This window comes from Oryx dammah, unplaced genomic scaffold (assembly GCF_014754425.2).
Source record: "Oryx dammah isolate SB20612 unplaced genomic scaffold, SCBI_Odam_1.1 HiC_scaffold_17, whole genome shotgun sequence".
NCBI lineage: Eukaryota > Metazoa > Chordata > Mammalia > Artiodactyla > Bovidae > Oryx > Oryx dammah.
In genome coordinates this window covers 78,976,770-78,999,423 of record NW_024070201.1, presented here as the reverse complement: position 1 = coordinate 78,999,423, position 22,654 = coordinate 78,976,770, and the positions used below count along the sequence as shown (strand labels likewise).

The following is a 22,654-nucleotide window of genomic DNA, read 5'->3' as shown; positions in this document are numbered from 1 at the left end:
TTCAGTCGAGTCTGACTCTTTGCAACCCCATGGACTATAGCCTACCAAGCTCCTCTGACCACAGGATTCTCCAGGCAAGAATACTGGAGTGGGGTGCCATTTCCTTCTCTAAGGGTTGTTATCTTTATCAGTTCAGTCGTTCAGTCGTGTCCACCTCTTTGCGACACCGAGGACTGCAGCACGCGGGGCTTCCCTGTCCATCACCAACCCCCAGAGCTTACTCAAACTCATGTCCATTGAGTCGGTGATGCCGTCCAACCATATCACCCTCTGTCGTCACCTTCTCCTGCCTTCAATCTCTCCCAGCATCAGGGTCTTTTCCAATGAGTCAGCTCTTCGCATCAGGTGGCCAAAGTACTGGAATTTCAGCTTCAGCATCAGTCCTTCCAATGAACACTCAGGACTGATTTCCTTTAGGATGGACTGGTTGGAACTCCTTGCAGCCCAGGGGACTCTTGAGAGTCTTCTCCAACACCACAGTTCAAAAGCATCAATTCTTCGGTACTCAGCTTTCTTTATAGTCCAACTCTGACATCCATACATGACCACTGGAAAAACCATAGCTTTGACTAGACAGACCTTTGTCAGTAAAAAGTAATGTCTCTGCTTTTTAATATGCTGTCTAGGTTGGTCCACACAGTCAAAGGCTTTGGCATAGTCAATAAAGCAGAAATAGATGTTTTTGTGGAACTCTCTTGCTTTTTCCATGATCCAGCAGATGTTGGCAATTTGATCTCTGGTTCCTCTGCCTTTTCTAAAATCAGCTTGAACATCAGGAAGTTCACGGTTCACGTATTGCTGAAGTCTGACTTCGAGAATTTTGAGCTTTACTTTACTAGCATGTGAGATGAGTGCAATTGTGTGGTAGTTTGAGCATTCTTTGGCATTGCCTTTCTTTGGGATTGGAATGAAAACTGACCTTTTCCAGTCCTGTGGCCACTGCTGAGTTTTCCAAATTTGCTGGCATATTGAGTGCAGCATTTTCACAGCATCATCTTTCAGGATTTGAAATAGTTCAACTGGAATGCCATCACCTCCACTAGCTTTGTTCGTAGTGATGCTTTCTAAGGCCCCCTTGACTTCACATTCCAGGATGTCTGGCTCTAGGTGAGTGATCACACCATCGTGATTATCTGGGTCATGAAGCTCTTTTTTGTACAGTTCTTCTGTGTATTCTTGCCACCTCTTCTTAATATCTTCTGCTTCTGTTAGGTCCATACCATTTCTGTCCTTTATCGAGCCCATCTTTGTATGAAATGTTCCCTTGGTATCTCTAATTTTCTTGAAGAGATCTGTAGTCTTTCCCATTCTGTTCTTTTCCTCTATTTCTTTGCACTGATCGCTGAGGAAGGCTTTCGTATCTCTCCTTGCTATTCTCTGGAACTCTGCATTCACATGCTTATATCTTTCCTTTTCTCCTTTGCCTTTTTCACTTCTCTTCTTTTCACAGCTATCTGTAAGGCCTCCCCAGACGGCCATTTTTCTTTTTTGCATTTCTTTTCCATGGGGATGGTCTTGATCCCTGTCTCCTGTACAATGTCACAAACCTCTGTCCATAGTTCATCAGGCACTCTGTCTATCAGATCTAGTCCCTTAAATCTATTTCTCACTTCCACTGTATAATCATAAGGGATTTGATTTAGGTCATACCTGAATGGTCTCATGGTTTTCCCCACTTCTTCAATTTAAGTCTGAATTTGGTAATAAGGAGTTCATGATCTGAGCCACAGTCAGCTCCCAGTCTTGTTTTTGCTGACTGTATAGAGCTTCTCCATCTTTGGCAGCAAAGAATATAATCAATCTGATTTCGGTGTTGACCCTCTGGTGATGTCTTCTCTTGTGTTCTTGGAAGAGGGTGTTTGCTATGACCAGTGCATTCTTTTCACAAAACTCTATTAGCCTTTTCCCTGCTTCATTCCGTACTCCAAGGACAAATTTGCCTGTTACTCCAGGTATTTCTTGTGGAAATTTTTGAAAGATATGGGAATATCAGACCACCTGAGCTGCCTCTTGAGAAACCTGCATGCAGGTCAGGAAGCAACAGTTAGAACTAGACATGGAACAATAGACTGGTTCCAAATAGGAAAAGGAGTACATCAAGGCTGTATATTGTCAGACTGCTTATTCAACTTATATGCAGAGTACATCATGAGAAATGCTGGGCTGGAAGAAGCACAAGCTGGAATCAAGATTGCTGGGAGAAATATCAATAACCTCAGATATGCAGATGACATCACCCTTATGGCAGAAAGTAAAGAGGAACTAAAAAGCCTCTTGATGAAAGTGAAAGAGGAGAGTGAAAAAGTTGGCTTAAGCTCAATAGTCAGAAAATTAATCATGGCATCCAGTCCCATCACTTCATGGGAAATAGACAGGGGAACAGTGGAAACAGTGACAGACTTTATTTTCTTGTGCTCCAAAATCACTGCAGATGGTGACTGTGGCCATGAAATTAAAAGACGCTTGCTTCTTGGAAGAAAAGCTATGACCAACCTAGTTCAGTTTAGTTCAGTTCAGTCACTCAGTCGTGTCCGACTCTCTGTGACCCCATGGATCGCAGCACGCCAGGCCTCCCTGTCCATCACCAAGTCTCGGAGTTCACTCAGACTCATGTCCATCGAGTCGGTGATGCCATCCAGCCATCTCATCCTCGGTCGTCCCCTTCTCCTCCTGACCCCAATCCCTCCCGACATCAGGGTCTTTTCCAATGAGTCAACACTTCGCATGAGGTGGCCAAAGTATTGGAGTTTCAGCTTTAGCATCAGTCCTTCCAATGAACACCTCAGAGTGATCTCCTTTAGGATGGACTGGTTGGATCTCCTTGCAGTCCAAGGGACTCTCAAGAGTCTTCTCCAACACCACACTTCAAAAGCATCAATTCTTCAGTGCTCAGCTTTCTTCACAGTCCAACTCTCACATCCATACATGACTACTGGAAAAACCTTAGCCTTGATTAGAGAGACCTTTGTTGGCAAAGTAATGTCTCTGCTTTTCAATATGCTATCTAGGTTGGTCATAACTTTCCTTCCAAGGAGTAAGCGTCTTTCAATTTCATGGCTGCACTCACCATCTGCAGTGATTTTGGAGCCAAATTTTTCACTCTCCTGTTTCACTTTCAACGTGGTGGAGAGCTCTGCAAAACGTGGTCCACTGGAGAAGGCAATGGCAAACCGCTTCAGTATTCTTGAGAAACCCGTGAATGTTATACGGGAGGCTAAATGCAAATGGCCGGCCTGCTGGGTTTCTCAGGCAGCTGTAAGGGGTGAGATCACAGCCATCCTTATAGGGAGGATCCTCGACACCTTGGCAGTTAATGCTTGGCAGTAACGACGGCTGTTGAAAAGGGAAACCAAAGCGAAAGAGTTTGAACAATATTGAAGAAATTCAGCAAAACAGTGAAGACCTCTCTGAAATTTTAGAAAGGATTTATCAAGACTACAGGGCTTCCCTCGTGGCTCAGACAGTAAAGAATCTGCCTGCCAATGCAGGAAACACAGGTTTGATCCCTGGATCAGGAAGATCCCCTGGAGAAAGAAGTGGCAACCCACTCCAGTATTCTTACCTGGAGACGCCCGTGGACAGAGGATCCTGGTGGGCTACAGTCCACGGGTCGTAGAAAGTCAGACATGACTGAGTGACTGAGACACACAGATGCCATCTTAATGCAGACCCAGAAGCCCCTGAAAATATTAGAACGGAAATCTGATCTTTTTTTGAGCAAAATACCTCGATGAGGAGAAAGTTGCAAAGATTAGGTGTTACATTTAGAATGAACACTTCTCAGTTGGTTGGTGTTGCTTATAAAGTGTTCAACAGGGAACACAGCAGAAGAAAGATGCAAGGCAAAATGCCGCTCTCCTGGAGGCAGCATTGAACATCTGAAAGGCAAGTAACCTGGAGACAGGCAAGACACTACTGAGGAAGGAATAATGCCCTTACTGCAAGAAAGACAACACGAATAAATGACTGCCCCAGGCCAAGACATAAGAAGAAAAATGAGAAAAGATGAGAGCCTCTCATACGGTAGAGACGATCATGGTGATGAAGGACAAGGCCCGGGGCTCCCTTGGACTTGAGGTGCCTAATTCCCCATAGGAGCCCAGGATAAAATGGTGTGGGATGAGCTGATGAACTTTCTGGTGATAGAGCTCGTCCTGAAGTTTTTCACTAAGACAGCTTGGTGTCAGAGTCACACCAGACTGCACTTTAAGCCTATAAAGATGGTGCTCAGGAGAACCCCAGAAAAGGAGACAGAGGTCTTCCCTGCTTCACCAACCACACTCCCTCCTGAGTCTGTGAAAAGATAGCCACTAATATTTGTGGACATTTTTTTCAGTGTGGGTGAAAGCATATCCCACTTGGACAGAAAGTCTCTGAAGTGGATGCCTGGGTCCTGAACAAACCGAAAGCTGAATGCAAGTATAGTATCGCCACTGATATCTCCCTGCGGACGCTTGAGACCAGCAAGTACCATCACTGATGGCCCAGGACACAGAGACCTTATCAAAAATGTGATCATGGGCCATCCGAGACTGATGCTGCTGACCCGATTGCTGTCGCTACCGGTGAATTTGCAGGAGGTATCTCCAAGGATGGGTAGACCCTTGGGCATGCCCTTCTGGCTTCCACTCTCAGTGTGATACGTCCAGTTGCTGGACATAATGACAGATCCCACTGAACCACTTTACAGCCAGGAGAGATGAGGACTTCGTTAAGATGTTCAGCACCTGCATGAAGAAGATTGACTCCAACCCTGACACAGTAGCATCCGTGCAATTTCTGGCTGGAACAGTGACAACATGATGGAACCAAGTGCTAACATGCCTTGTTTCAAGAGTTGGAAAGTCATCCCTAGAGATGGTAACACTGTGGGACAAAGTGCTAAAGGGTTTTATCAGATTCAAACAGCTGTAGATAAAAGAAGAAAGAGGATTTTTACTGCTGACTGAAGATTCTAAGAAATATTCATCTCTCCATTTGGCAGGGAATAGCCAGAGTGGTCTTAATCCTTTTCCCCACAAGTTTGTGGAATGGACATTGACAGTGGGGAAACCTAACAGAGAAGAACCTTTGTATTCTATTACAAGTTAATCACTAAAGCGGTAGGTACTACATTTAAGCTTAAATTGTATCTCTGCAAATGAGAGATGGGGCATTACATATAATTTGCATAATTCCCTATTATCTCTGCCTCCCAGATAATGAGCTAAAAGCTAAAATACATTTGTTAAGCTCACAGGAAGCATCGTGACCAGACCCACCTGTGAATGACTGTCAGTTCAGTTCAGTCACTCAGTCATATCCGACTCTTTGCGATCCCATGAATCGCAGCACGCCAGGCCTCCCTGTCAATCACCAACTCCCGGAGTTCACTCAGACTCATGCCCATCGAGTCAGTGATGCCATCCAGCCATCTCATCCTCGGTCGTCCCCTTCTCCTCCTGCCCCCAATACCTCCCAGCATCAAAGTCTTCCAACGAGTCAACTCTTCGCATGAAGTGGCCAAAGTACTGGAGTTTCAGCTTTAGCATCATTCCTTCCAAAGAAATCCCAGGGCTGATCTCTTTCAGAATGGACTGCTTGGATCTCCTTTCAGTCCAAGGGACTCTCAAGAGTCTTCTCCAACACCACAGTTCAAAAGCATCAATTCTTCGGTGCTCAGCCTTCTTCACAGTCCAACTCTCACATCCATACATGACCACTGGAAAAACCATAGCCTTGACTAGATGGACCTTAGTCGGCAAAGTAATGTCTCTGCTTTTGAATATACTACCTAGGTTGGTATAACTTTTCTTCCAAGGAGTAAACGTCTTTTAATTTCATGGCTGCAGTCACCATCTGCAGGGATTTTGGAGCCCCCAAAAGTAAAGTCTGACACTGTTTCCACTCTTTCCCCATCTATTTCCCATGAAGTGATGGGACCAGATGCCATGATCTTCGTTTTCTGAATGTTGAGCTTTAGGCCAACTTTTTCACTCTCCACTTTCAATTTCATCAAGAGGCTTTTTAGTTCCTCTTCACTTTCTGTCATAAGGGTGGTGTCATCTGCATATCTGAGGTTATTGATATTTCTCCCAGCAATCTTGATTCCAGCTTGTGTTTCTTCCAGCCCAGCTTTTCTCATGATGTACTCTGCATAGAAGTTAAATAAGCAGGTGACAATATACAGCCTTGTCATATTCCTTTTCCTATTTGGAACCAGTCTGTTGTTCCATGTCCAGTTCTAATTGTTGCTTCCTGACCTGCATACAGATTTCTCAAGAAGCAGGTCAGGTGGTCTGGTATTCCCATCTCTCTCACAATTTTCCACAGTTGATTGTGGTCCACACAGTCAAAGGCTTTGGCATAGTCAATAAAGCAGAAATAGATGTTTTTCTGGAACTCTCTTGCTTTTTCCACGATCCAGCGGATGTCGGCAATTTGATCTCTGGTTCCTCTGTCTTTTCTAAAACCAGCTTGAACATCAGGAAGTTCACGGTTCATGTATTGCTGAAGTCTGACTTCGAGAATTTTGAGCTTTACTTTATTAGCATGTGAGATGAGTGCAATTGTGTGGTAGTTTGAGCATTCTTTGGCATTGCCTTTCTTTGGGATTGCAATGAAAACTGACCTTTTCCAGTCCTGTGGCCACTGCTGAGTTTTCCAGATTTGCTGGCATATTGAGTGCAGCACTTTCACAGCATCATCTTTCAGGATTTGAAATAGCTCAACTGGAATGCCATCACCTCCACTAGCTTTGTTCATAGTGATGCTTTCTAAGACCCACTTGACTTCACATTCCAAGATGTCTGGCTCTAGATGAGTGATCACACCGTCATGATTATCCGGGTCGTGAAGCTCTTTTTTGTACAGTTCTTCTGTGTATTCTTGCCACCTCTTCTTAATATCTTCTGCTTCTGTTAGGTCCATACCATTTCTGTCCATACCATATTGAGCCCATCTCTGCATGAAATGTTCCCTTGGTATCTCTAATTTTCTTGAAGAGATCTCTAGTCTTTCCCGTTCTGTTTATTTCCTCTATTTCTTTGCACTGATTGCTGAGGAAGGCTTTCTTATCTCTTCTTGTTATTCTTGGCAACTCTGCATTCAGATGCTTATATCTTTCCTTTTCTCCTTTGCTTTTCACTTCTCTTCTTTTCACAGCTATTTGTAAGGCCTCCCCAGACAGCCATTTTGCTTTTTTGCATTTCTTTTCCATGGGGATGGTCTTGATCCCTGTCTCCTGTACAATGTCACAAACCTCATTCCATAGTTCATCAGGCACTCTATCTATCAGATCTAGGCCCTTAAATCTATTTCTCACTTCCACTGTATAATCAAAAGGGATTTGATTTAGGTCATACCTGAACCGTCTAGCGGTTTTCCCTACTTTCTTCAATTTGAGTCTGAATTTGGTAATAAGGAGTTCATGATCTGAGCCACAGTCTGTGGGGGGTACTTTCTAGGCCCTTTAGTCTTTCCAAGTAAGTAATTTCTTAGGGTTAAAAAAAGAGCTCTGATTCTCTACATCAAGTTCAAACAGTCGCCATCTCTTGCTTTTGCGGCAGGTATTCATGAAAATGGAGGGAGTGCAGCAGGCGTTGCCTGTAGAGACCCTGCCTCCAGGATCTCACAGTTCAGAGTTGCTGAGGACTGGGAGGACTGGAGGACCGCTGGGATCAGAAAGCAGCTCAGATCTCTGGAAAAAAATGAGCCTCAGCGGGGCACTCTGCCAAACACCGGGCCTGGGAGGAGGGACTCCCCACACGTAGCCGCCAAAGTGCAGCTTGTGCGTGGGTTCAGTTAAGCGTCTTGGCTCAGCAGGCTGGGGATCAGACCAATAGGCACACTTCGCAAGACCACAGTAGCCAGAAGAAAAGTGTCATCTCTGGAGTGGTGTTCTGCCTCTTGTTTCTGGGGGGATCTCCGCAGAGACTGAGGGGGAAGACGGTGTCACAGGTGAGAGCCAAGGAGGACCACTGCTCTGGGAGGCCTCAGCCCCTGTCTCCTCACTGAAGCAGATGAACCAAAACGCTGCTGCTGGGAGTGGATAAGAATTTCCGAGTGCTGAGAGTTATGCCAGGCGAAAAGGAAGTGGTTCCCTTTGAGAAATCTGTATCAGGCATGTACTATGTACGGGGTAGTGTCCTGATTCTGTAAGAACTTTTCCCCGGATAAGGACGGGCTTTTGTTCTGAATTGATACATAAATGTGGCATGATTTGGGAGCTTCCTGTTAATAGCTGGCATGCCAGAAAAGGTAACAGCTTCTGGGAAGAAGTGTGTGGGTTTGGGTGATATTTATGGAACAGTTTGTAGACATACTATGCAAACATGATCTTATTCAATTCCCTAGTAACGTTATATGGTAGTCAGATTTTTCCCCCCCTTTGGGTAAACGATGGCCAGGGAAATTAAGTGCCTTTCTTAAAGTTTCCAAAAGATGAGGTAGACTGTAGTCAATAGACTTCAATCCAGATGAGATTAATATTAATTTAAAACCATAAAAAATAAATGTAATTTTTAAAATCTCAGTTACAATGCTCCTATATAATTTGGTGTTTCCTTCTAAATTTTTATTGTCTGTGATTCATGTAAATATGCACACAAAGGCCTCTAGTGATTTTTCCAGGGTCATGTCCATCCTTTCCATGCTCATCTTGAAGACTCTGTCATATGGCAACATATAACCTTCAGGTTAAAATGGATTTTAGAGTAGTAATATAATGATAGATTATATTAACATGAATTATATTTATAGCGAGACACTGAGATTGTGTCCTGTACATCCCTGTGAGTTAATATTGTATTGCTTTCACGCTTTTTCAGAGTATTTTTCTTCATTTGAGCTGTTTTCTTTGGATAAATTCCCAGGACTGGAGTGGATTTGTCAAAGGTTTCAAACAGTGCTTCACAGGACTTGGGCTGTTGTCAAGACTGGCAACCCCCTAAAATGAATGTCCTCAGTTTTAGTCAACAGCATTTATTGAACATTACATTTGTGTTCATTTTGTGTGTGCGTGTGTGCATATATGCAAGTGCAAAAAGTTGTCCCAAATGTACTTGTCAGGACTTTAATATTCTATCCCCAGTAATCTGGTATCCAATTCAACTTTTCTTATCCTCATGCAATCTTTCTGTGAAATGCTCCTAGCTAATGTCTGAATGGGCTTCCCAGGTGGCTCTCATGGTAAAGAGCCCGCTTGCTAATGCAGGAGACACAAGAGACAGGCGTTCAGTCCGTGGGTCAGACCCCCTGGAGGAGGGCATGGCAGCCCACTCCAGTATTCTTGCTTAGAGAATCGCATGGACAGAGGAGTCCATAAGGGTTGCAAGAGTCGGACAGGCTGAAGCAGCTTCGCACACACACGATGTCTGATTAATGTTTAGGAATGATGCACTTCTACTCTCTTGATATTCTCCAAAGCATGGCACGGGCACTTCTATTCTGGTCTGAGCCTTTTTTTCCAAGAAACATATGGTAGGAATGCCCAAGCCCAGAATGTAGTTGGTTCTTCTGCTGACACCTGTGGAGTGAAAGAACGAGTCTCTTCCCTTAGTGAGCAGAATGACTAAAGGGATGATTGTGCTTATGTAAGTGTGTCATATATTAAATCAACAAACACTGAGTCCTTACTGTGTACCCAATGGTGTAATAAACATTGAGAATAATAGAATAAATGACATAAGGCCCTGCCTAGAGGGCTGATAATCCAGAGGGCAAACTGTGATGTGCTGTAACAAGTTTTGATTGAAATGTGTACGTAATCTTGGGGGGGTACAGAAAAGAGAGTGATCTGTTCTGTTTGGATTGAGGAACTAACGGGAGTCAATAGAGAGAAAAGGGAAATTTGAGTAAGACTTTGAAATGGGAACAAAAGCTGGGTTTTGAAGGTCTTCTGGAATTAGGGCCTCAATAAAATGAAGACAGTCCAGAGTTGTTATATCAGATACTGAATTAAAGAAATATTCTGTGGTCCTGTGTGGAAAAGAAGGACAACAGAGGAGACTAGCACACTTCACCTTATAGTAAAGAAAACATATATTTACAGGACTTAAGTGATTCCTACCAGCCTCAGTGACTGCCCACAGCAGCTACAGCAAGATACAAAGGCCACTTCAGAAAATTATCCTAGAATGGATTAAAGGCTTAAATGTATCATGAAATCATAAAATTCCTAGAAGAAAACATGAGGGGGAAACTTTGACCGTGGTCTTGGCAATGATTTTTTTTGGATATGACAACAAAAGCTCAAGTATTGAAAGCAGAAAATAAACACGTGGGGCTATATCAAACTAAAAAGTTTCTCCACAGCAAAAGAATCAACAAAATGAACAATCTATGAGAGGAGAAAGTATTTGCAAACCATTAAGGGGTTAACATTCCCCTGTCCCAGGGGACAGACAGGCTGAAGGTAGACCCAGGGTATGGAGACGCTCTTCCAGCCCAGCTACTACCTTGTATCTTGAGTTACTGTGCCACGTCCAACTTTGTGCAACCTGCCAGCCTCCTCTGTCTGTGGGATTTTCCTGCAGAAATACTGGAGTGGGTTGCTATTTCCTCCTCCAAGGGATCTTCCTGACCCAGGGATCGAACCAACATCTCCTGAGTCTCCTGCATTAGCAGGTGGATTCTTTATCACTGAGCCACCTGGGAATCCCTGAGGTTAGCTGCAAAATGCCCACTGCTTTAATTCTGCTCTCTGGGTTTTCCACTGGGAAATATTGAGGGCAGGAGGAGAAGGAGGCGGCAGAAGATGAGATGGTTGGATGGCATCACCGACTCAATGGACATGAGTGAGCAAACTCCGGGAGATGGTGATGAACAGGGAAACCTGGTGTACTGCAGTCCATTGGGTCACAAAGAGTCAGACACGACTGAGCAACTGAACAGCAACAACCAGGCTTTCCATAGGAGTCTCTCCAAGGTGCTGTGCTTAGTCGCTCAGTCGTGTCCAGATCTTTGTGACCCCATGGACTGTAGCCTGCCAGGCATCTCTGTCTATGGGGATTCTCCAGGCAAGAATACTAGAGTGGGTAGCCTATCCCTTCTCCAGGGGATCTTCCCAACCCAGGAATCAAACTGTGGTCTCCTGCATTGCAGGCGGATTCTTTATCAGCTGAGCTACCAGAGAATCTCTGTGGTCCACCCTAACTGGAAACATAAAGGGAAGAGAATTCTAGGAAATGTAGTTCACTGAGGTGACCTCATCTGTTGAATACATTAAGTGCTCAATAAACATCAACACTGATTGGGTGATTGAATAAGTGAATGACTGCATAGATGAATAAATCAATACTTAGGTTTCCAGGCTAGTCACAAAAGTCTATTTAAATTATAATGAAACGATACCAAAATACCATTAACTAAAAAATCAAAGCCAGACTTTGGTAAGGAGAGATTTTATTTGAAAGGATTATTTCAAGAGAGAAAAGGAGTGCTGAAATAGGGTATTATTTCGACAGAAGAACTCTCAGACGGTAAGATCTACAAACATCTGAAAGGTCAGGCAGAATAGGGTTATTTCATGGAAAAGAGTCAGCAAAATTTCATGGAAGATCATTCTGAATGCCAGTGTTGGCTTGGGCTAAGGGTGGATCATGGTGCAGAGGACTGTGTACAGGAGAGAAGGCGAATTAATGATTTGTGAAGCCAATAACCTTTGTTAAGCCATTAGAACACTTTGTTGCCATTGTTCAGCAGGGATAAACCATCCACCTAACCATGTAGGAAGGGAGAGCAGAGTTAAAAAGAATCCAGTTCTTATGCCCTTTTAATGGAGTTGTTTGGCTTTTTGTTTGAAGTTTTTTTTACGTTGACTTGTATGAGCTGTTGAAGATGGGCAGTTTGAAGGATTAGTACCTGGCCTTGTCACAGATAACGTGAGGGTCATGGTGAGTCTTAAGCCCAACAGGAGAAGGGCAGTTCCTTGCAGGAAGACACTCAGAAACACGAAGGGAGTGGCGGGCTTTTTGTTCTGTTTTGTTTTTAACCGTTGCTGTTTCTCAGGAAACAGGCATCTTTGTGTGTCTTCCAGCACTTCTCATTCCTTGTCTGTCGATCCTTTCATAGATTAAGGGACCTGCCAAGATGTTCCACTTACAAGGCCCACAACTGCTGCAGATGTTAGAGAAATCCTTGAGGAAGAGTCTCCCTGAGTCCTTAAAGGTGAGAGTGGAACGTTCTTAAGGGGAAAGGGGCTAGGGCCAGCTTGAGGGAAGGGGGACAGAGAACAAGACTCCCTGAGCACCGACTCTGTGCCAGGCTCACCCACCTGGCTGCTTGTTTGGTTTACGTCACCTGTCTGCAAGGCAGCTATATCATGTCTGTAGAACCAAAGAGGAAAGGGAGGCTCGGTCATATGACCTGACCAAGATCGTGCCAGTAGTGAGTGGCAGTGCTGAGGTTTGAACCCATCATGATCTTTGTTGTGTGATGATGCCAAAGCTTTCCCTCGTGCCCTTCCAACTCATGTTATGTAACTCTGGAGGTTTTTTTTTTCTTCCAGAATTGCCAAAGTCAATGTTTATTCTTAGCAAACAATCAAGTGCCCGATGAAAAGCTATCCATTATGTTTCTTCTTTGTAATTAATAATCTGTCAAATTCTGTTTTTTGTCAAACCCCAAGGATTATGTTTAACTTCGAATGAGACAGAAATTATGTTTAAGGAATTATCTTGTGCCATAGAGAAGTGGAAGTGTTTTTCTTGCAATAATATATATTACAAAGGGAGTAGGCTATTACTAGAGATAAAGACTGCCACTGCATTATGATAAAGGAATCAATTCACCAAGAAGATATAAGAAAACCTGAAATGTATACACCTAGTGACCGAGGCTCTAAGTTCATGAGACAAAAACTGATAAAACTGAAAGAAGAAACAGGGAAACACACAGGTATAGAGAGTTCAACACTTCTCTCTCAGTAATTTGTAGAATAGGCAGAAAACCTATAAATACATATAGGAACTTATTGTATATGACATACTATGAACCAACTTGAATAAATTGACATTTATAGAATACTTCCCATAACCATGCAGGAGACCTGGGTTCGATCCCTGGGTTGGGAAGATCCCCTGGAGAAGGAAATGGCAATCCACTCCAGTACTATTGCCTGGAAAATCCCATGGACAGAGGAGCCTGGTAGGCTACAGTCCATGGGGTCACAGAGTTGGACACAACTGAGCGACTTCACTTCACTTTACTCCCACAACCATGGCAGGGCACATGCTATTTTCAAGTGTACATGGAATGTTTAGCAAAATAGACCATATTTCTAAAAATTTTAGAAGAATTGAAATATAGCAAGTATGGTCTTGAGCAATATAGAATTAAACTCAAAAAACAAACAAACAAACAAAAAAACCCTGAAAGATATCTGGAAAATACCTGAATTTCTAAAAGTATACGACACAGTTCTAAATAAGTCATGTTTAAAGTTACAAGGAAAATTAGGAAACATTTTAGTTGAATGAAAATAAAAATACAACGTATGAAAAGCTTTGGGATGCAACTAAAGCAGTTGATAACTGAGAAACAGATAGCATTAAGTGCTTATACTAAAAAAGAATAACAGTTGAGGGACTTCTCTGGCAGTCCAGTAGTTAAGACTTGGCACTTCCAGTGAAAATAATTTTCAATACTAAGTCCATAAATTTCACTTTGTATATTCTGTGAAAAGCATGAATTACCAAAGGTCGCTGAAGAAGAAATATGCAACCTGAATTGCCCTGTATCTATTGGAGAAATTGATTTTGTAGCTTAAAACCTTCCAACAAAGAAAATTCCACGCTCACATATTGTCAGTGGCAATTTCTACCACACACATAAGGAAAAAATATCACTTCCACAAAAACTCTTGTAGAATAGAGCAGAGGAGAAAACACTTCCCAAATCATTTTATGAGTCCAGAATTACCCTGATACCAAAAAGAAAACTATAGAACAATATTCTTTGTGAACAGAGATATCCATTAACAAAAAATATCAAGTCAAATCCATCAACATATCAGAAGGATAATACATCATGACCAAGGGAAGTTCATCTTGGAAAGGCAAGGCAGATTCAACATTCAAAAATCAGTCAGTTCAATTCACTGTTATCAACAGGCTGGAGAAAAGCATAGATCTTCTCTCAATAGATGCAGAAAAATGTTTGACAGAATGTAATATTTCTGATAAAAACAAAACTCTCAGCAAACTAGAAACAGGAGGGAATTTCTTCAACCTGATAAAAAAAAAAAAAAAAAGGTTGTTTTTCCTGTACTGGAAAAATCTGTACCTGGATCACAATAAACTGTGGAAAATTCTGAGAGAGATGGGAATACCAGACCACCTGACCTGCCTCTTTAGAAATCTGTATGCAGGTCAGAAAGCAGCAGTTAAAACTGGACATGGAACAACAGACTGGTTCCAAATAGGAAAAGGAGTACGTCAAGGCTGTATATTGTCACCCTGCTTATTTAATTTCTATGCAGAGTACATCATGAGAAACGTTGGACTGGAATAAACACAAGCTGGAATCAAGATTGACAGGAGAAATATCAATAACCTCAGATATGCAGATGACACCAACCTTATGGCAGAAAGTGAAGAGGAACTAAAAAGCCTCTTGATGAAAGTGAAAGAGGAGAGTGAAAAAGTTGGCTTAAAGCACAACATTCAGAAAACGAAGATCATGGCATCTGGTCCCATCACTTCATGGGAAATAAATGGGGAAACAGTGGAAACAGTGTCAGATTTTATTTTGGGGGGCTCCAAAATCACTGCAGATGGTGACTGCAGCCATGAAATTAAAAGACGCTTACTCCTTGGAAGAAAAGTTATGACCAACCTAGATAGCATATTCAAAAGCAGAGACATTACTTTGCCGACTAAGGTCCATCTAGTCAAGGCTATGGTCTTTCCAGTGGTCATGTATGGCTGTGACAGTTGGACTGTGAAGAAGGCTGAGCACCGAAGAATTGATGCTTTTGAACTGTGGTGTTGGAGAAGACTCTTGAGAGTCCCTTGGACTGCAAGGAGATCCAACCAGTCCATTCTGAAGGAGATCAGCCCTGGGATTTCTTTGGAAGGAATGATACTAAAGCTGAAACTCCAGTACTTTGGCCACCTCATGCGAAGAGTTGACTCATTGGAAAAGACTCTGATGCTGGGAGGGGTTGGGGGCAGGAGGAGAAGGGGACGACTGAGCATGAGATGGCTAGATGGCATCACGGACTCAATGGGCGTGAGTCTGAGTGAACTCTGGGAGTTCGTGATGGACATGGAGGCCTGGCGTGCTGTGATTCATGGGGTGGCAAAGAGTCGGACACGACTGAGTGACTGAACTGAACTGATACTGATCATGCTGATGGGAAACCTGAAAGGAATAGCATCATATTATATCCTTTATTATATTATATTATAATAATCCATCATGTTATATCTTTTTTTGGCTGTGGGGTTGGGGGGAGCTTCCCTTGTGGCTCAGCTGGTAAAGAATCCGCCTGCAATGCGGGAGACCTGGGTTCCATCCCTGGATTGGGAAGATACCCTGGAGAAGGCAACGGCTCCCCACACCAGTGTTCTGGCCTGGAGAATCCCATGGACTCTATAGTCCATGGGGTGGCAAAGCGCCGAACACAACTTCTACTTGGTGCCCTGACACCTTGTTTAGGGGTCACGTGTAGGCTGGGCCACAGGCGCTTAGTGTAGCCCAGAGGCACGCTACACTGAGGGGTAGGGTAGGGAGCTCTTGAGAGGAACAAGGTCAGGAGTCAGACGACTTTGATCCCACAAATTCATTGTTTTCTGGGTAACGCTGCAAAAATCTCAGTGCTCTTGCACTTAAAATGAGTAAAACCAGAAAGTAAATACTCTTGGCAGACACTCCTCAACCTTGAACAGGGTTGTGTGTGTGTGAGTCACTCAGTCGTGTCTGACTCTGAGACCATGGACTGTAGCCTGGCCATGGGATTTTGCAGGCAAGAATACTGGAGTGGGTTGCCATTTCCTTCTCCAAGGAATCTTCCCGACCCAGGGATGAAACCCAGGTCTCCCACTTTGCAGGCAGATGTTTCACCATCTGAAACATCAGGAAAGCCCTAAGCAGGGTTATCGTTACCTTGCAGAGATGTTTGGAGGATTAAATAAGATATGATAAAATTAATAGCCAATACTTCTTAAACACTTACCAAATATCAGGAACTACACCACGTATTCAACATAACCTCAAAAGTATTTTTTCAGGAGGAGGAGGAACTAAATCAGTTAGGTGCCTGAGTTATTTTTCTTAGGTGTCTACTTTGACAATTTTTCCAAGTTAAATTGTTTTCTTTTATGCTCTATGTCTGGGGTTTGAATTGTTATTTACTTTTTGTGTTAAGTGAATCCCAACTTTTTGGAGAAAATCCTCGGCATGACTAGTCTTAGCCCAACTCTACTATAAGGGAAAGTAACTCTCAACATGAGATCCTCAGTTTTAATGAGGTTCTTTTCCTCTCTACTCACCTGATTCTTTGATGACATAGCTTTTCCCCCATAAGCAGAAATCTAGGATATTTGTAAAGTTTATTCTTGTTACAAATGTATGACCTAAAACTCATTGACTAGTTGCTAATAAGTCTCAGGTGAGAGAAAAATCTGGGTATCGCAGCCTGAAAGACTGCCCACCTCTCTCCCAAGCAGAGGAAACTAAGTGGGTTCAATCTCACCTGTGAGCTTCAGTCCCTTCCATTTGTAGTGGCTGCCGGAGTCACTATGTTCCAGTTAAATGACACTATCATGGGCACAGAAATGTGTATATAAATGCCACTGGTTCCAAACATCACGTGGAAAAACATGTATTTTATTTTCCTTAAAACTGCACTTAATTTCCATATTGAACTAAATAAAAACTCAGTAAAGTCAGTTTGAAAAACAAAGTCAAAGTTTGCCTCCTCCTGAAGCACAGGGTGAGAGGTGGTCCTTTGTCATTGAAACAGTCACCATTCCGTCCTCTGGCCGTGGTCTTTGGCATTCTTCCTCGCCTTCTGCTAAGGCATCTTGTTTCAATGCATCTAGGTCCTAAGGTGCACCTGGTGTGGATTGCTGTTTTTCCTCCCCCCACAACCACGTGGGTCATTCCAGTTTGGACAATCTCTTTCTCAGCCTCTTCAGTGTTTTGAAAGCACCAATGTTTGAACAGGTGGTTGCAAAGATTTAAAAAATTGCGTAATAAGTTGCCCTTGGATGTTGGCTACCAAAGCTTGTGTTGTTAACACTATGCTGTCTCTACTTTTTACATAGATGGGATTCATTTAACCTTTATGGAAGGTGATTTGGAGATGTGTGCAAGAAAAATAAAATATTTAAACAACAGTTGATGTTTGACCCAGAAATTCCCCTTCTAGAATTTGTAATATCATACATATTTGCAAAGATTTATGCAAAAGCAATGTTCACTGAAAAATAAACTGTTAAAAATTAGAAAACGCTGAAATGGCCAGCAATAAAACAGTAAAATTGAAGTAGTCCTTCCATATAATGGATATTATGCCCCCATTAAAAATGATTATATAGATTTGTGTTTATTGATGTGGAGATATGCTCATAGTATAGTATGTGTGTGTGGGGAACATATGTTAAATTAATATGTATTCGGTAATTAATTTCATGTTTAAGAACTGTGTGCGTGTGTGTTAGCCACTCAGTTGTGTCTGACTCTTTGTGACCTCGTGGACTGTAGCCCACCAGGCTTCTCTGTCCATGGAATTTTCCGGGCAAGAATACTGGAGTGGGTTGCCATTCTCTTCTCCAGGGGATTTTCCCAGCCCAGGGATTGAACCCGGGTCTCTTGCATTGCAGGCAGTTTCTTTAGTTTCCCTGACTGAGCTATCAGGGAACCCTGAAATCTATGTGTGTGTGTAAATAAATGGAATAAAATGGAAAGATATAACACTAAATTCTACAGTGTGTTAGTAGATGATTTTAATTTATTCATTTTATTTATCTGGATTTTAAAATATACTAATATTTTTTATCTTCCCTGGTGGCTCAGAGAGTAAAGAATCTGCCTTCAAGGCAGGAGATCTGGGTTCGATTCCTGGGTTGGGAAGATCCCCTGGGGAAGGAAATGGCAACCCACTCCACTATTCTTGCCTGGAGAATCCTGTGGACAGAGGAGCCTGGCGGGCTACAGTCCATGGGGTCACAAACAGTTGGACACAACTGAGCGACTGACACACTCAATATAATGTTCTCATTGTTTGACCCCAAAGTCTATTTCCATTTGGAGCCATAAAGTAGAACCTGGAGACCGAAATAAAGGCCCTATTAGGTACTTAACCTGGTTTCATAGAAATAAGCCTTGTCCTAATCAAATACGGTGCTTCACCACCCCTTCCTGATAAGCTGACCCTCTCACTTTCTCGGGATACGGCAGGTTTACGGGACCGTCTTCCACATGAACCAGGGAAACCCATTCAATCTAAAGGCCCTGGTGGACAAGTGGCCTGATTTTAAGACCGTGGTTATCCGCCCTCAGGAGCAGGTAAGGGGCCAGGGGCAGAATGAACGTGCACCTGTGTTTGTGTTGGCTCTGCGCCCACTGCATGCCTGGCTGTGTGGTAGACCCTGTGGATACAGAAACGAAATGCAGTGGCAGTGAATAGGCCCCTGTGCTTAAGGACCTCAGAGTCTGGAGGGAGACAGACAAGCAAAGCAAGGACGGCGAGGTGTGACAAGGTTCAGTAAATACCCGAGATTCAGCAGTAGCGCTGGCCAAGAGACGGTTAGACGGTCGATGTCAGGACGCGGGGCAAGGGCCAGAGAGCGTCCACGGAAGACGTTTTGCCAAAAGGGAATTTTGAAGAATGGTAGGTTTTTGACAGGTTGACAAGAACAGAGGTTGCGTTCTAAGCAGAGAAAGGAACACCCCAACATGTGTGAAGGTAAATATGATAACGTTGTGTGCGAAGCTGCTTCGGTCGTGTCCGACTCTCTGCAACCCCTTGGATGGCAGCCCACCAGGCTCCTCTGTCCATGGGATTCTCCAGGCAAGAGCACTGGAGTGGGTTGCCATTTCTTTCTCTGATGATAACGTTAGGGAAATAAAAATAATAAATTATGATGCTTGTATTTGGGAATGTATTTTCAGTACTGGACTTTTAAAAATCACTCAAACTAAGTTGTTAATCTGTCTCAAATATAAATATGTTATAAGCATATTGAAAATAAAGTATAAAAATTCCCACATGCAAAAATAAGTAAACGTATAGTATCATTTGATGAATTATTTGAAAGTAAAATTTAAATGTATAGTGATTTTTTTTAAGTACCACATTAAACAGAATACAAAAGTAAAGATATTTTAATTATTAAAATCTAAAAAGGGAATAATACTCACTTTTTAATGCAATCTTTAAAAAACAGATTGTTGGTGGTATTAATGGGAAGGGCATTTCTGGGCAACAATTTCCAGCTATTCTGCCCTTGTTGGGTAGTTGTTCTTTGATTTCTTCCTTCAGCTTCAAAATAATCTCATCATCTTTTATTCATTAATTTTGAGACAATCTTTTTGAGCAAATTTTGTGTTTTAGCTTTTTTGGAAATATGAATTATTTTTTAAACAGTGCGTTGCAGTTTACATTTTTAAGGCATCCTGGGTCTTCATTCTGCACAGCTTTATCACATGTGAGAATTTTAATGCAACGTCACCTGTGTCCATTTCAATATTGTCCTCATAATCCATTTGTTCTGAGACTCTTTGAAACAGAGTAACATTTACTCTTGCAATGGAAGATTGTCTTTAACTAAATTTCAGTCTTTCTCCTGAGGATTGTAGAATCACTGAAGAATACATTCTAAACTGGTAAGTGTTTGGTTGATTTGAAATTGTTATGCAACAGAAAAATACCTTCATCAAGTTTTTCTTACTTGTAAGTGGAATTATTCATTAAATCCCTGACTTAGTCGTATGGTGAAAATGATTCAGAAATGATGATAGCACACCAAGAAGAATAGCGATGTATAGTTTGTAAAATAGCACTGTATCATGAAATACCAAACAAGTATTCCAATCACTGGGTATCATCAGTTTGATTTATTTATATTACCCAACCACACAGGAGATGGCAGATGACTTGGATCATTACACCAATACCTACCAAATCTATTCTAAGGATCTCAACAACTGTCAAGAATCCCTTACCACATCAGATGTCATCAACTGGAAACAACATTTGCAGATCCAAAGTACGTAAGGGATCTGGGATCTACCCACTGAGGGCACTGCTCGTACCTATACCTGGAGCGTCTCTCTATCCTGACTGCATCCCCTACAATCAGTATTTCCTACTAGACCCCAGACACTCAGCCTGACGGTCCCTCCCTGTGTCAGCTAACACCATCTCTTCAGTGGAGTTGAATTCAAACATTGCAAACTATAGGGTTCTTTTAAGAAAATGTGAGTAAGATAAGTTCTTGTCAGATGAGGATTCCTGATATATTTTGCAGACATATTGAAGATCCCTTAGGGTAATTGGGTATGAGAGCAGAGCTCCCCCTCTGGCCTTCTTGTTGTTTGTTGTTTGGTTCCTAAACCGTGTCCAACTCTGCAATCTCAGGGCCTGCAGCCCGCCAGGCTCCTCTGTCCATGAGATTTTCCAGGCAAGAATACTGGAGCGGGTGGCATTTCCTTCTCCAGGGGATCCTCCTGACCCAGGAATCGAACCTGCGGCTCTTGTGTCTCCTGCACTGGCAGGCGGATTCTTTGCCACTGAGCCGCAATTGGAATGACAAGTCCTTGTGCCATAGAGCATGTCCCCAGTCACAGGAGAACCTGCCACTGTTGGAATCAGACTCCCTTGGGTGACATCCCTGTTCTGCCTACTATTTGCTTCGTGATCTTGAGCAAGTAGTGTAATGTATTCCTTATTCAGTCCCCTCACGTATAAACAATGAAGATGATAGAAGTACCTGGAACGCGTGGCTGGGCTTCCCAGGGGGCACGGTGCTAAAGAATCCACCTGCCGATGCAGGAGACGGGGGTTCGATCCCTGGGCTGGGAAGATCCCCCTGGAGGAGGCAACCCACTCCGGTATTCTTGCCTGGAGAATCCCATGAACAGAGGAGCCTGGCGGGCTGTGGTCCATGTGGTTGCAAAGATTTGCACATGACTGAGCATGTGTGACGTACATAAGGTTAATGTGAGGATTAAATGTGCTATTAGACCAGTGCCAGGGCGTGCCATCCGTATACATGCAAGCTTAAATGCTGTTGGTTTTTTTAAATTTATTTTGGCTGTGCTGGGTCTTTGTTGCTGCCCGCAGGCTTTCTTTAGTTGCAGCAAGTAGGGGCTGCTCTTCGTGGCGGTGTGTGGGCTTCGTTGCCATGGCTCCTCTTGCTGTGGACCACAGGTTCTAAGAGAGTGGGCTTCAGAAGCCGCAGCACACAGGCTTAGTCCCTCCGAGGCATCTGCCCGGATCAGGGACTGAACCCATGACCTCTGCATTGGTAGGCACAGTCTTAACCACTGGACTACCAAGGAAGCCCAAGTTTGGCTATGATTTTGGAAATGCCACATGTCCTTGATCCCACAGTACTTCTAGTGTTATCTCTGTATTGGGTAAGAGCAAACAGGTTGAGGCAGTGATGTGGCCAAGGTCACACGGTCGCTTGCAACACCAGAATCAAAGTTGCTGACTTTCAATCCTGGACGTGTCTGTTGGGAAGCTTCCAGAAGCATCCACAAGGGCACTTACTTCCCCCCTAACTGCTCTCTAGGTTCACAGTCCAGTCTGAACGAGGTGATACAGAGTCTTGCAGCCACTAAATCTGTTCAGGTCGAGCACACACAGTGCATCCTCTACGTAATGCCTGAGACAGCGAGGAAACTTCTGCCTTCCCTGCCGGAGACAAAGGACTTACCTGTCGGATACGGCCCACCCAAAGCCATGTGAGTTGGAGAAAAGACGCTCTTCACTGTTGCAGCAGCCTGCCGACTTCTCTCCCTGCAGTCACCCTTGGCTCCCCGCAATGCGTTTCCAGAGCAATGCTTTTACAGTGGAACGTGGATCACATCTATTCACCTGTCGAAAAGCCGTTGAGGTTTCTCAGCTTGCTGTTGCTGTTCAGTTGCTAAATTGTGTCTGACTTTTTGCAACTCCACAGACTACAGCAAGCCAGGCTTCCCTGTCCTTCACCATCTCCAAGAGTTTGCTCAAACTCATGTCCATTGATGCTATCTAACCATTTCATCCTCTGTCGACCCCTTCTCCCCCTGCCCTCAATCTTTCCCATCATCAGAGTCTTTTCCAATGAGTCAGCTCCTCACATTAAGTGGTCAAAGTATTGGAGTTTCAGCATCAGTCCTTCCAATGAATATTCAGGAGTGATTTCCTTTAGGATGGACTGGTTGGGATCTCCTTGCAATCCAAGGGGCTCTCAAGAGTGTTCTCCAACCCCACAGTTCAAAAGCATTAATTCTTTGGCACTCAGCTTTCTTTACAGTCCAACTCTCACATCCATATACGACTACTGGAAAAACTATATCCTTGACTAGATGGACTTTTGTGAGGAAAGTGGTATTTCTGTTTTTTAATATGCTCTCTAGGTTTGTCATAGCTTTTCCTCCAATGAGAAAGATTTTTTTTTTTTTTTTTGTGGCTGCAGTTACCATTTGTAGTGATTTTGGAGCCCATGAAAATAAAATC

General features: G+C 43.2%; 1 protein-coding gene across 1 annotated transcript; it reads left to right on the top strand.

The window, feature by feature from the left end:
• The first annotated feature begins 7,763 nt into the window (after positions 1–7,763).
• On the top strand, positions 7,764–22,104 carry LOC120877112 (glycine N-phenylacetyltransferase). The gene is made up of 5 exons (XM_040259439.1): positions 7,764–7,938; positions 12,052–12,147; positions 18,385–18,492; positions 20,069–20,195; positions 21,726–22,104. Exons 2-5 carry the CDS (start codon positions 12,070–12,072, stop codon positions 21,899–21,901), a joined length of 489 nt encoding a protein of 162 aa, XP_040115373.1. The 5' UTR covers positions 7,764–7,938; positions 12,052–12,069; the 3' UTR covers positions 21,902–22,104.
• The last annotated feature ends 550 nt before the right edge of the window (positions 22,105–22,654 follow it).